This window comes from Crotalus tigris, unplaced genomic scaffold (assembly GCF_016545835.1).
Source record: "Crotalus tigris isolate CLP2741 ecotype Arizona unplaced genomic scaffold, ASM1654583v1 scf7180000023617.9722795, whole genome shotgun sequence".
Classification (NCBI taxonomy): Eukaryota; Metazoa; Chordata; class Lepidosauria; order Squamata; family Viperidae; genus Crotalus; species Crotalus tigris.
In genome coordinates, this window is record NW_024100081.1 from 4346113 (window position 1) to 4358709 (window position 12597).

The window sequence follows — 12597 nt, forward strand, 5'->3', positions numbered from 1 at the left end:
AAAAATAGTATCAAAAGTAGCTTAAAATGGGATGGGAATGATAGATGTGATAGAAGAAGAGTGGCCTGGTACGAGCACATCTTTCTGTTTAGCCCTTTAACTCCATCCAATTTATTTAAAGATTCTGCATATTAATGTACTTAGATTGAAACGTTGATAAATTAATATATGAACCAGTATGAATTTTATACTTTTTTTTAAAAATATATAGCTGGTCAGAAATGGCTGAAATGGCTCTCCAGTGTTTACTGCTGGTGTGTTTTATAGTTCTGTTTTCATTGGACAATGACTCCGATCCATGCTTCCTAGAACAAGTTTAGAAGGAGCCATGGCTTATTTTAGGTTTTTCTTCTTAGAATTAGAAGTTGTTGTCAGCCAAACCAAACTAATAAAACATTACAGACAACTCTGATACTTCAAAGATTCCCAAAGATATGTTGTTCATGCTCTCTACAGGTAGTCCTTGACTTAAGAGCGCTTAACAACCATTCATTATGGATCCAGAATGGTGCTATATGGCACATAAAGCACTTTTGGCCATTGTAAAATATGCCAACTCCCCATAGTCATGTGACTGCATCCTGGGCATTTGGCAGCTCAATCGGTTTTATGACTGGTTGCAGCATCCTATGGTCACATGACCATGATTTGCTGTATTTTCTGCTGGATTCTGATTTATACTTACAACTGCAGCTTTTATTTAATAACTAAAGGTTCGCTGAATCACCACAATGATTTGCTTAGCGACCACTGCAAAAAATGTTGTAAAATCCGGTAATCATGTGGGTGCCACAACCATAAATCTCTTCCTGACTGTGGTTGTAAGTCAAGGACTACCTGTCAAACTATTCTGTATTTTCAGAACATGTCTTTCTGTTTTTTTGCATCATAGTGTTTAATAATTGCTTTTTAGTGACTTGGTTTGATTTATATTTTTCATTCATTTTTGAACAAAACGGTTAAGTCGACTCCAAAACACACAAAGGAATTTTAACTTGCAGGATTGCTCTGCACTTTGCCTAAGGTGTTGTTGAAGAAAAGAAATATGTAAGAGTTGCTATAGAATCTATGTACCTGTTGTCTGCATATATGAGATACTGTAAACCAGCAACAATGGCTTAATTTTTTTACTTCGAATTTTTGCATCAAGCCCATCATTCCTCAAAACATCCACAGTTTAATGTTATCTATAATTTCCTTGATGTAAAATTTATGACTTTTTTAAACAATAAAGTAGTTTTTTTATGTAAACAAGCAGCTATTAGTATTCTTTTACCATAACAAATATCCATAACTATATTAATCCTATTTCTTTAACATTTGAAAATTCCTGTTGTTTCGTTGTTTCTTCTTGTCAGTCTTCCTCAATTTGGGATATTGCAAATGTTTTAGCTGGGATCATGGTTTAATTTAAAACAATATCAGTTATTGATAAGTACATAATAGATCCAATCTTATTCACCATATTGATGTTTATACTAAATATTAGATTTGAAAGAGTAAGTGCTATTGTTTGCTGGCGTATTGCAAGCTATCAATTTCATCTACAATGTTTCCTCTCTTTTCTTTTTGTATTGAAAATCAGACCAGGGCTTTCAAGGGCAATTTGGTAAAGGAAATCCACCTCCACCTATTCCTTGGGACCATGGAGCTACTACCCATTTTCCTCTCCTTCGAGGGACGTGGCCTTACAGTATATCTCCAAACTACATGCAGCAGGGAAATGCCAGTTACCCATTGAACAAACCTTTCTATCCTCAAGGTAGGATAAGGACATTTCAGCGATGTGATACAGCTTTGATACCTTTTGTTTCTTTGTGGCTGCAGCCCTTAATAATATCTTCTGAAATAGATTGAAATAAAAGCGTGGCTTTTTGGGTCCGTATTCACACATAACAAATCTGTGACGTGCAGAACTTTTCATACAGCAAACTTTTGAATATGTATATGAATCAGTATGACCACACCTCTTTGTTAACTTGCTACATTCATTTTTACTTACATTTAAATGAAATCTGTGTTTTATATGGAATTAAGCTACTTTACCACAGCAAGTATTCCATACACCAGAAAAGCATGCATGGTTTCTGGCTTACGTATTGTTTGCTTGGAAAAATTTCATTATCTAACTAGGTAATGAAACATTTGAAACAATCGGTCAAGCTCAGAGGCACCAAGGATTTCACAGTTCAACCCCAAGCTTACATATAATCTCTTTTATTGGTTTATGTACAGTGCATTCAGGAAGTATTCAGACTCTCTTCGCTTTTGTCTATTTTGTTATGCTAGAGCCTGATTCTACAGTTCTTGAAATTCTTTTTTTTCTCTCATTAGACTACACTCAGTACCCAATAATGACAAAGTGAAAACAGAATTTTGGAAATGTCTGTAAATTTATTAAAAAGAAAAAATTGAAATATCACATTGGCATAAGTTTTCAGACCCTTCACTCAGTACTTTTTTGAAGCACCTTTGGCAGCAATTACAGCCTTGATTCTTTTGGGTATGATGCGACAAGCTTTGCACACCTGGATTAGGGGATTTTCTGCCATTCTTCCTTGCAAATCCTCTCAAGCTTAAGTCAGGTTGGATGGCAACTGTTGGTGCACAGCCATTTTCAGGTGCCTTCAGAGATGTTCAATAGGGTTCAAGTCAGGACTCTGGTTGGGCCACTCTAGGACATTCAGAGTTGTCTCTAAGCCACTCCTGTGTTGTCTTAGGATCATTATCATGTTGGAAAGTGAACCTTCAGCCCAATCTGAGGTCCTGAATGCTGTGGAACAGGTTTTCATTGAGGATATCCCTGTACATTGCTACATTCAGTTTTTCCTCAACCTTGATCAGTCTCCCAATCCCTGCTGCTGAAAAACACCCCTACAGCACGGTGTTGCCACATGCTTTACTGTTGGGATCATATTGGGCAGATGATGAGCAGTGCCTGGTTTCCTCTAGACATAACATTTAGAATTGAGGCCAAACAGTTCAATCTTGGTTTCCTCCGACCAGAGAATCTTGTCCTCAGTTTGAGAGTCCTTCAGGTGGTTTTTTTTTTTTTTTTTTTTTGTAAACTCCAATCAGGCTTTCATGTGTTTTTCACTGAGGAGAGGCTTCTGTCTAGCCACTCTTACATAAAGCCCATATTGGTGGAGGGCTATGGTAATGGTTATCTTCCTGGAACTCTGTCTCAACTCTGCACAGGATCTCTGCAGCTCAGTCAGTGACCATCAGGTTCTTGGTCATCTCTCTTACTAAGGGAGCCCTTCTCCCCCGATTGCTCAGTTTGACCAGCTCTTGGAAGAATCCTGGTTGTGCCAAATGTCTTCCATTTGAGAATTATGTAGGCCACTGTGCTCTTAAGAACCTTGCAGCAGAAATTTTATTGTAGTCTTCTCCGGATCTGTGCCTTGCAATAATCCTGTCTCTGAGCTCTGCAGGCAGTTCCTTTGGCCTCATGGCTTTTGCTCTGCTATAGTATGCATTGTCCGCTGTGAGGCCTTCTATAGAGAGGAGTGTGCCTTTATCATGTCCAATCAATTTAATTTACCACAGGGGGACTCCAATCAAGATGTAGGAACATGTCAGCGATGATCAAGAGAAATGGGATGCACCTGAGCTAAATTTCAAGTGCTGTTGCAAAGGGTCTGAACACTTATGCCAATGTGATATTTCAATTTTTTCTTTTTAATAAATTTACAGACGTTGCTAAAATTCTGTTTTCACATTGTCATTATGGGATACTGATTGTAAATTAATGAGAAAAAGAATTTCAACAACTGTAGAATCAGGCTGCAGCATAACAAAATTGACAAAAGCAAAGGTGGTCTGAATACTTCCTAAATGCACTATATACATTAAGGGATTGATCATTCAAAGTAGATATTTAAATAATTTGATTGAAGCTGATTTTTGTAAGTCTAATCCACAAATTGTGTTTTGTTTTTTCCTTTTGAACCATTCATTGCCTTTCTGCAGCAGCACTTCCAAGCATTTTTTGACTCCATTTTCAATGTACATGATATATAAAATGAATTTATTTAATATATACTGCAATAAATATAACCAATTTTCTTTTAGCGGGCCTATTGATGCAGAACCAGCGGTTTTCACTTCTGTCTCAAGGACATCCACACTTGAACGTGAATTTTATTCAGCAGAAGAAATGAAGTTTAATTAAGGGGATGGGAAGAAATCAGGTTGGAATAAAATGTTATTGCAACATGTTTAGATAAAAAGATTATTTAAAACTTTTTAAGTGTATAATTTGTACATAAATATAAAATATAGTTTTTACTAGTATCACAAGAATTAGTGATACAAATGTCATCTATTTTATTACCCTGTTTTTAAGGGAACTGTGTTTTATTTTATCTTGATAAACTGTAAAGAGAGTTTTTAAAATTAAGTTGTTTATTTTCTATTAGCTTTATTCATACTTTGGTTCAGACTTTATATCTATTCTAAAAAAGAAATTAGAAGGAATTCATGTGTTAAAGACTCATTTCTTTACTGAACAATGTAGTGCCAAAAAACTTTTTAAAAAGGAAATAAAATTGGAAAATCCTAAATCATAGCCACATTTTCTTTCATATTAGGGATTGAATGCTAAATGGCAGTACTTTTTTTTTTTTTTAAAAAAAAACAAGATAAAAAGGGTTGGACAGCATCAATTTTAGCATTTTAGATATAGAAATATTGGGGATTTGGATGTCGACCTAAGGGTATTTGCAACTTAAACATTAACAAAGAAGCCTCGTATGCCTGTAAAGTGTTGCCATTTAACTCATTGAACTCTATTTGTGACAGCACAGACATTCAGACTTATCCTTCCTTCATGTAACGTCTGGTACATAGCTCTACATGTCTGATATATGTCAGTTGCCTGTTACTCAAGGAAGCAAGTGAAGAACAAAACGGCCATTTTCATTAAATCAAGCATTTCTGGAATGGTAGTACCACCTTAAGTCTTGGACTGATACATAAAAGGTGTTTTCTGACTTGTGGAAGTATACCTAAATGTACCAGCATGAAAATCTCGGTGCTCTGTTGAATTAAATGTACATGGTATCTCAAGCAAACTCCAGGCATTGAAATTATGTTCAAATACTTTTAGTAACTTAGTGAAAAATATAACACTAAACTTGCCCATATTTTCAAGCAATCTTATTCCCACTCATTGGAAAATAATCCCAACTGAGTGGTATTCCCATTTTAATAAATATGTGTATCTGTGTCATAAGTATTGCTATTCTAGGAATAGACATGTCAAGCACAGTTCAAATTGGTTTGAATCAGATTTGCAATTCAAATTAGAAATAAATACAAATCAACTTGGAAAAACTTGTACATACACAAAAATTGAAACTTTCACAGATCTCTAATTTGATTTCAGTAACTCAATTGGATTGCTTTTGAACTGACTCAAATATTTGCACTCTCCTGTTTATTATGTATTAATAGTGATTATGTTCAGAACAATTACCTTCATTTTATGAGTATTTGTAATTTAAATCAGTTCTGAATAAGTCATTCCAAGAAAAAAGATTTTTTTAAAAAGAGACATACTTATGTACCAATTTTTTTAATAAAGAAATTACAAGACAAACTTTCTTCCTGCTTCACATTTACAATTGTTGTAAAAAACAGGTGATCAGAAAATACATTGAAAGGATGTCCATTTTACTTAAAGATATCAAACAGGGCAATGATTAAAGAATACAGTCTGCTTCAGACATCTATCTAAATGCGCAAGAATTCAAAATGGGAAAAGATGGAATAGACCAGGGGTGTCCAAACTTTGCAACTTTAAGATCTGTGGACACGCTGGATAGGGAATTCTGGGAGTTGAAGTCCACAATTCTTAAAGTTGCTAAATTGGATCCCCTAGAGTAGATTATCCTCAATGACCCTGTGACTACATATTACAACCTTAATGTTGCCTAGAAAATCTGAAGGGAAGAGCTATGAATTTTGAGTGTGAGAAGAACTGTCTGGATTATAATCCATAAATATAGAGATTTTTTTAAAAAATCTGTAATTAAACCAAATGGGTTCAGAAATGTAAGGAGACTAAGGCTGGTGCATACCGGGCTATAAGGATGAATCCACTATGTATATGCTCACTTTGAATTTTAGCAAGCTTATACTACCCAAGAAACTCTGAATGCAAAAAAAACATTAAGTTGCCAGAGGAGCATCTATCAAGTGAACTCCTCTACCAAACAAAAAGCTTCTAATTCATGAAACAGGTTAAGGTTATTCATTTCCCCGACGACTTTTCTTATGGCTCTTTTTAGATCTGAAAGAAGAATAAAAAAAATTCAGTATTCAGTTAATTTGAGTTCAAGTGAAAATCACACAAGAAGTTAAAATTCAAGTTTGCACAATAAGATAGTATCTAATCATTGGTCCAAACATCTCTGTCCACATACATGAACATATAGCTCAATGATAAAGACTGATTATTTTTGTGAGACAAATATCGTATAAAATTTCTATGAACTATGAAGTAGCAAAAGATGAAATACATACCTTTCTGGAGACTTGGAATGACTACGATGTCTGTGGCTACGATGGTGCCCTGTTGAGTTAAGGTACACAAATTTTGACTTTGATTCTGTTCATACAGGTAGTCTTCGACTTGCAATGGTTCATTTAGTGACCACTCAAAATTACAACAGCACTGAAAAAGTGGCTTATGACTGTTTTTCACACTTAGGACTGTTGCAGCTTCCCCAAGGTCATGTGATCAAAATTCAGATGCTTGGCAACTGACTCATGAGGGTTACAGTGTCCCGGGTTCATGTGATCACCTTTTGCAATCTTTTGACAAGCAAAGTCAATGGGAAAGCCAAATTCACTTAACAACCATGTTACTAACTTAACTGCAGAGATTTGTTTAACAACTGTGGCAAGAAAGGTCGTAAAATGGGACAAAACTCATTTAACCAATGTCTCACTTAGCAACAGAAATTTGGGTTCAATTGTGGTTGTAGGTTGAGGAAGACCCGTACTTAATATAGTCCTTTGATACCATATTACAGCATGGTGAAGAGGGGATGAAGCTTTTAACTGTATTGATACAGTCACATAGTTCGTGTTAATATAGAAAATATTTTAAAAAATTCTTAAAAGTCAAAGGAACCATCCACAACTGCCTTTCTCTAAAGTGTAAATACCTGGAGATTTAGATCTTGATCTGTGACGTCTTTCTCTAGATCTACTTCGGTGCCTCCTTGGGCTCTTGCTGCGATGTCTTTCCCGCCGTGGCGAAGGACTGTTAAGAAGTAATCTGTTAGTCATAAGCTTACAATATTTCTTTTAAAGATAAATTCAAATATCTTACGTGGTTACCTTCTCCTCTTTGGAGATCGGCTTCGCCTAGATAGGAAGGAGTGGGGATAAACAGTTATTTACTACAATACTTTTAGCATATTATGCTGGTTAGCAATTGTTGAAAGATCCCAAAACGCTACCTTCTAGGAGATCTACTTCGACTTCTTCTGTAGCGCAGTGTTGGAGATCTACGAGGTTTGTCTAAATCCCTATATCCTCTTCTTCTGTGATCAGGGGAAGGGGCTCTATCCAGCTAAAAACATGTAAATAAAACCTAGAGTAAACAATTTGACATTTCAAAAGCTATCAAACATTTGTTCAAATTGTTTCCACACGCAGGCTCAGTGGACCCAATGTTATTTATTTTATTTATTGAACATATATGCCACCCATCCTGCTAAAGGTGATTCTTGGTGACTTACAACAAAAAATCCCAATATAAAAGATTAAAAGAATAAATAGTAATATTACATTTGAATTAAAATTGACAAAGGGAGAGTAAGGGGGAGCACACAGGGAAGAGGTGTGGCATTAATCCAACTCCAGAATGATATGCTCACTTTGGGGCCCCAGGCCACTTGGCAGAGCCAGGTCTTCAGGCTTTTTCAGAAGGCCTAAAGGGTAGGTATGCATGTCACCTTGGAGGTAGGTAGCTAATCGCAATCGCAATAGCACTTAGACTTATATATTGCTTCATAGTGCTTTATAGCGCTCTCTAAGCGATTTACAGAGTCAGCATATTGCCCCCAACAATCTGGATCCTCATTTTTACCGACCTCAGAATGATGGAAGGCTGAGTCAATCTTGAACTGGTGACAATTAAACTGCCAAACTGTTGGCAGTTGGCAGTCAGCAGAAGTAGCCTGCAGTACTGCATTCTAACCACTGCTGATATAGTAAGCACTATATCACAATATTCTCTCAAAAAATGATGTGACATTTTTGTACTCTGAAGTAAGCATATGCTATATTAAGGGGACTTCAATGCCAAAATAAAAACTTGACAGATTCAAACCTTTTCATCCTCTTCTTCCTCATCCTCACTAGACTCTACATCATCCATATCCTCTTCCAAAGCACTGATCCGTGTTTCCAGCTGTTCAGCTTCTTCTAGAACATATCTTTTCTAAAAAGAACAGTTTTTAAATGCAGACAATACTTCAAAAGGGAAAGATTTCATCATGCACTGTCTATATAGAAAGCTCATCTTTTTTAGTACTCGAAGTTTGATTTATAATTTCCTTATAACGTAATTGATTATATACCTGTAGTCTAGGTAAAATGATATCACAGACACGCTCATCATGAAGCAATTGATCAATAAACTCATCGACGTGCATGAGCTCAAACTCTGGGGGAAAAAAGATTGTATTTAAAAAGAGTAACAATAAGCTAAGATAAAATTGCAGAAAACACAAAAGGTATGTTTTATATGATTTTCTCCATACAAAAGCAGGATGTACAGTAAGTTATTGGATGGTATGCATTTCTTGCCTCTTCCTGTCCAGTAAGATTACTACTATCCAAAGTGGTCCAAAGGCAAACATTTAATATGAAACAAGAATATAGCACCATTTAAGACAATCAGATGGATATATAATTTAGTCTATATGTGCTACTTACACATTCAAATCTGTTAGATAATGGGCTTTATAAATGATTGAATAAAGTTACACCACTTACCTCCATTTCTATTTTGGCTTTTTATTTTTCGATAATCATTGTATAAAGGTTCAAGGTATTTGTAGCAGTCTATGGCAGTCCCAGTCAGTCTCATATATAATGCACCTAGTAATCTCACATATCTAAAATAGGCAAAAGCGAAACATTAATTTAGAATTCCTTTTTCCAATACAATTAGCTGAGGATACAAATATTCTATAATAGAAGTTTGAATTCACTACGGAGCCATTTCATTACAGATGTTAATTCAAAAATGTCCATGTTATACCAAATTGCTTGATTTATGCTTATAGTCCATGCTGCTTCCTTACTTCCTTTCCACTCCATGCAACAATTATGTGTGTGCGCGTGCACATGTAAAAATACTGTACAAGTCTTTGCTTTTGTTGAAAATGACTTTCAATTTCAATTATACCTCTGAGAACAATTACAAAATTTACAGGAGAGGAAGATTTAAGAACAGGCTATCTGATGGGATTAGCAGCAGTTGCTAAACAAATGGTTGGGCAATGGCTTAATACAGTGATGGCAAACCTTTTAGAGATTGAGTGTCCAAACTGCAACCCAAAACCCACTTATGCATCATCGAGTGCCGGGTGGGTGGCCAATTGGGTGGGTGTGGCTGTGGTGGTAACAGCAGACTGGGTGGGACTACAAAGTTCAATCAATTCCAATTTTGCAAGATCTTTTTTTTTCCTGTGAGAAGTTGAAATTGACTGAACTTTTTTTTTTTTTTTTTTTGCACATGGTGGCGGAGGCCTAAAGCAAAAAGGTTTTATAAAACCCAGCTGAAGGCCTAGGACTGGGATGACGGTGCGTGTGCCCAAAGAGAGGGCTCTGAGTGCCGCCTCTGGCACCCATACCATAGGTTCGCCACCACTGGCCTAATATGTACATTTACATTTGCAAAAAGTGATGAATGGATATGAAGTAGGAAATAAACATGATTGATACCCAAAACCTTATACCATGGAGAACAAAATCGGATTTATATTTATCAAACACACATATGCAAAACCATAAACAAGAACTACCATCTGTACTAAAAAGTTTAATTGTTTTAAATTACATCTCTATATTATTTTTTTCTCTTACTTGAAGTCTTCATTCTTTATAAATTCAACAATAATGTCTTTTTCAGGCTGAATCTGCAGCATCTTCAGAGTCAAGCACAAGAATGGTGTAGGCTTTATATTTCCACCATAAACTCCACCAGTGTATCTCAGTTCCATAGCTTTATCTACAACCAATTCAGCTATAAAAAAAATCATGACAATTCCATCAGGTTTTAATATTAAATCCATGTATCTGGTTGTTTCATTTTTAATGAGACAGTTCTAGTAACCATTTAGATAAAATTTATCAGAAGACACAAGAATTATAGAGTGTATTACAAATAGGTCACAATTAGTAAGAGTTTGAATAATGTGAATTGTAAATTGAAACCAGGCTGCTTTTAATGGAGCCCAAAATTCAGTTCATACGAGGCTAGCAGCAACTGCAATTGAGGCTAGTGCATGCACAGTTGTGGCTGAGGTTCATTAATCTTTATATATAAAAATTATGTTTAAAAATTTCCATCACCTATTTCCATTGAGTTGGAATGAATTACCATGTTTTCCATAACAAAATCACTTTGAATAGTGCAAATTCAAATACTGCAACCATTTCATGGGATTTATTAACTGCACTAGTTGAGACTTACCTGTATATAATCACACTGCAGCTGCCATGTAATTTTATAAGAATCAGTTGATATTTTTCATTTGTAACCTTCCTATGCCTTACAAAAGAAAATGTAAGGCACGGGTGTCAAACTTGCAGCATCACATGACGTGTCGTGATGTATTGCGACTTTTCGCATGGCCGGAGCTGGGTGGGCACGGTGCAGCCTCTGCATGATGCAACCGTCCCACGGGCTGGCAGTTTGACACCCCTAATGTAAGGGGAGCAAAAGACAGTTTCACTGCTTCTTTTAATTACAGGGCCAGCAGGACAGGAGTATTGCTTAGGTTTCTATTCCCCTATAAAACAGACCTTCCAGTTATGATTAATCACTATTTGTTGGGATGCTCCGTTAATATAGTGACTTTTTTTTTCTTCAGAGGATGAAGAAAGGTACCACAGGATCAGCTATCCTTGATCTAATACTAAAGAACAGGAAACATCTCAGGAAAATAAAAGTAGCAAGACTATGGGAAGAAAATAACCATGTAATATGATGTTCTTATTGTTAAAGGATCAGAAACTGAATATATATCTTACACTTGAAAAAAGTAGATTTTCGTAAGCTCTGCAAAAATTAAAAATCTGATAATGGTAAGAAAAACTAATAAGAAAAAAAGCTGAATATGGGTAATACTTCCTAAAAAGGAGATATTAAAAATATAATGGCAAACAATTAAAAGGGGGGGGAGAGGGAAATTCAACAGAAGGCAATATGAATCTGGAAAAAAAAGTATATATATAGGAAACAGAGAAAAGTACCCAAGGAAGAGGAAATACATGTGGCCAAAATTTGAGAAATGGCTCCAAAAGACTGAAGATCAAACTGAGTTGAAGTTAAGAATGAAGGAAAAACTTTTCAGATGTATTCAAAATCAGAAAATAATACACTAGCTACTCAATAATGAAAGTAAAGGAAGAATTACTCAGCTTCTGTTTCAGTCAGCTCTGAGAAGTTATGTGCTCCATTAGGGATTGAAAAGAACTGAAATTTAGGATTAACACATGGATAAGGTCTTTTGAGTTAAATTCTTCAGGTCCAGATGAATTACATCTTGTGGTACTCAAGAAAGACGCTAAGACAGGCTTATAAGAGTCTCCTTATATGGGAGATGGGCAGCATAAAAATTTAACACCATTTGAAACATTCCAAGATTTTCTCCCTGAAATGGCAATTTTACACATCGTTAGTGATGGATTTCCCTGCACCCTGTATGCTCAGACTGAGGGCAGATACCTGTCAAAAAGATATTTTGATTTGGATTCCTGCACTAAGCAGGGAAGTTGGACTCAAGAAATCTATATAACTCCTTCCAGATCTATCATCGTGGTTTTGAAAATATCTGCTCATTCCCCAAAGCTTCATTTAATAGTCACCTTAGATCTGAATGTAGTTTAAACACCTAGTCAATTGGCTCCTGGAAGGAGGAGACCACTGCCCTTGATTAAAACAGGGGTAAATATTACCGAGATGCCCTCTCGTTTCACCAACCATTTAATTTGATTTGCAAATTAATCTCCTCTCTCGCTACCGATCTCCCGAAAGCCCCAACGGTCTCCCACGCCACCCCATCTCCATCCGCTGATTCCTGATCCGCTCCCGTTGCTTCGGGTCCAACTGCCCGCTTCGCTAAACCGCACCTGTGAGACCGAAGCATTCTTCCTTCCAGTACTTGGACTCGTAGATGCGAGTGCGAATGATCTTCTCCACCAGATATTGTGGGTTAGTGCCGTGGATGCTGTGCGCGTCTTTTACCGTCCGGTTTGCCATGGCCCTAGTAAGATACAAAGCCCTACAAAGCGGAGCGTTTCCAGAAGAGAAAAAGAGAAGGAGCGGGGGGGATGAGAAAGCGGCCT

General features: G+C 36.3%; 2 protein-coding genes across 4 annotated transcripts in view; one reads left to right on the plus strand and one right to left on the minus strand.

The window, feature by feature from the left end:
* Positions 1 to 4639, plus strand: part of TUT4 (terminal uridylyl transferase 4) — a 42049-nt gene extending 37410 nt beyond the window's left edge. For all 3 annotated transcript variants that reach the window (XM_039320045.1, XM_039320042.1, XM_039320044.1), the window contains 2 exons: positions 1586 to 1762; positions 4075 to 4639. In XM_039320045.1, the coding sequence (XP_039175979.1) occupies positions 1586 to 1762; positions 4075 to 4163 (266 nt within the window). In that variant the 3' untranslated portion in view covers positions 4164 to 4639. The remainder of the gene's footprint in view (positions 1 to 1585; positions 1763 to 4074) is intronic.
* Positions 4640 to 5562: 923 nt separating this feature from the next.
* PRPF38A (pre-mRNA processing factor 38A) lies at positions 5563 to 12538 on the minus strand. The gene is made up of 10 exons (XM_039320047.1): positions 12382 to 12538; positions 10111 to 10270; positions 9016 to 9137; positions 8598 to 8683; positions 8348 to 8458; positions 7473 to 7585; positions 7351 to 7377; positions 7176 to 7273; positions 6529 to 6577; positions 5563 to 6295 (listed from the first exon to the last, which is right to left on the minus strand). Exons 1-10 carry the CDS (start codon positions 12509 to 12511, stop codon positions 6253 to 6255), a joined length of 939 nt encoding a protein of 312 aa, XP_039175981.1. The 5' UTR covers positions 12512 to 12538; the 3' UTR covers positions 5563 to 6252.
* Positions 12539 to 12597: the final 59 nt, after the last annotated feature.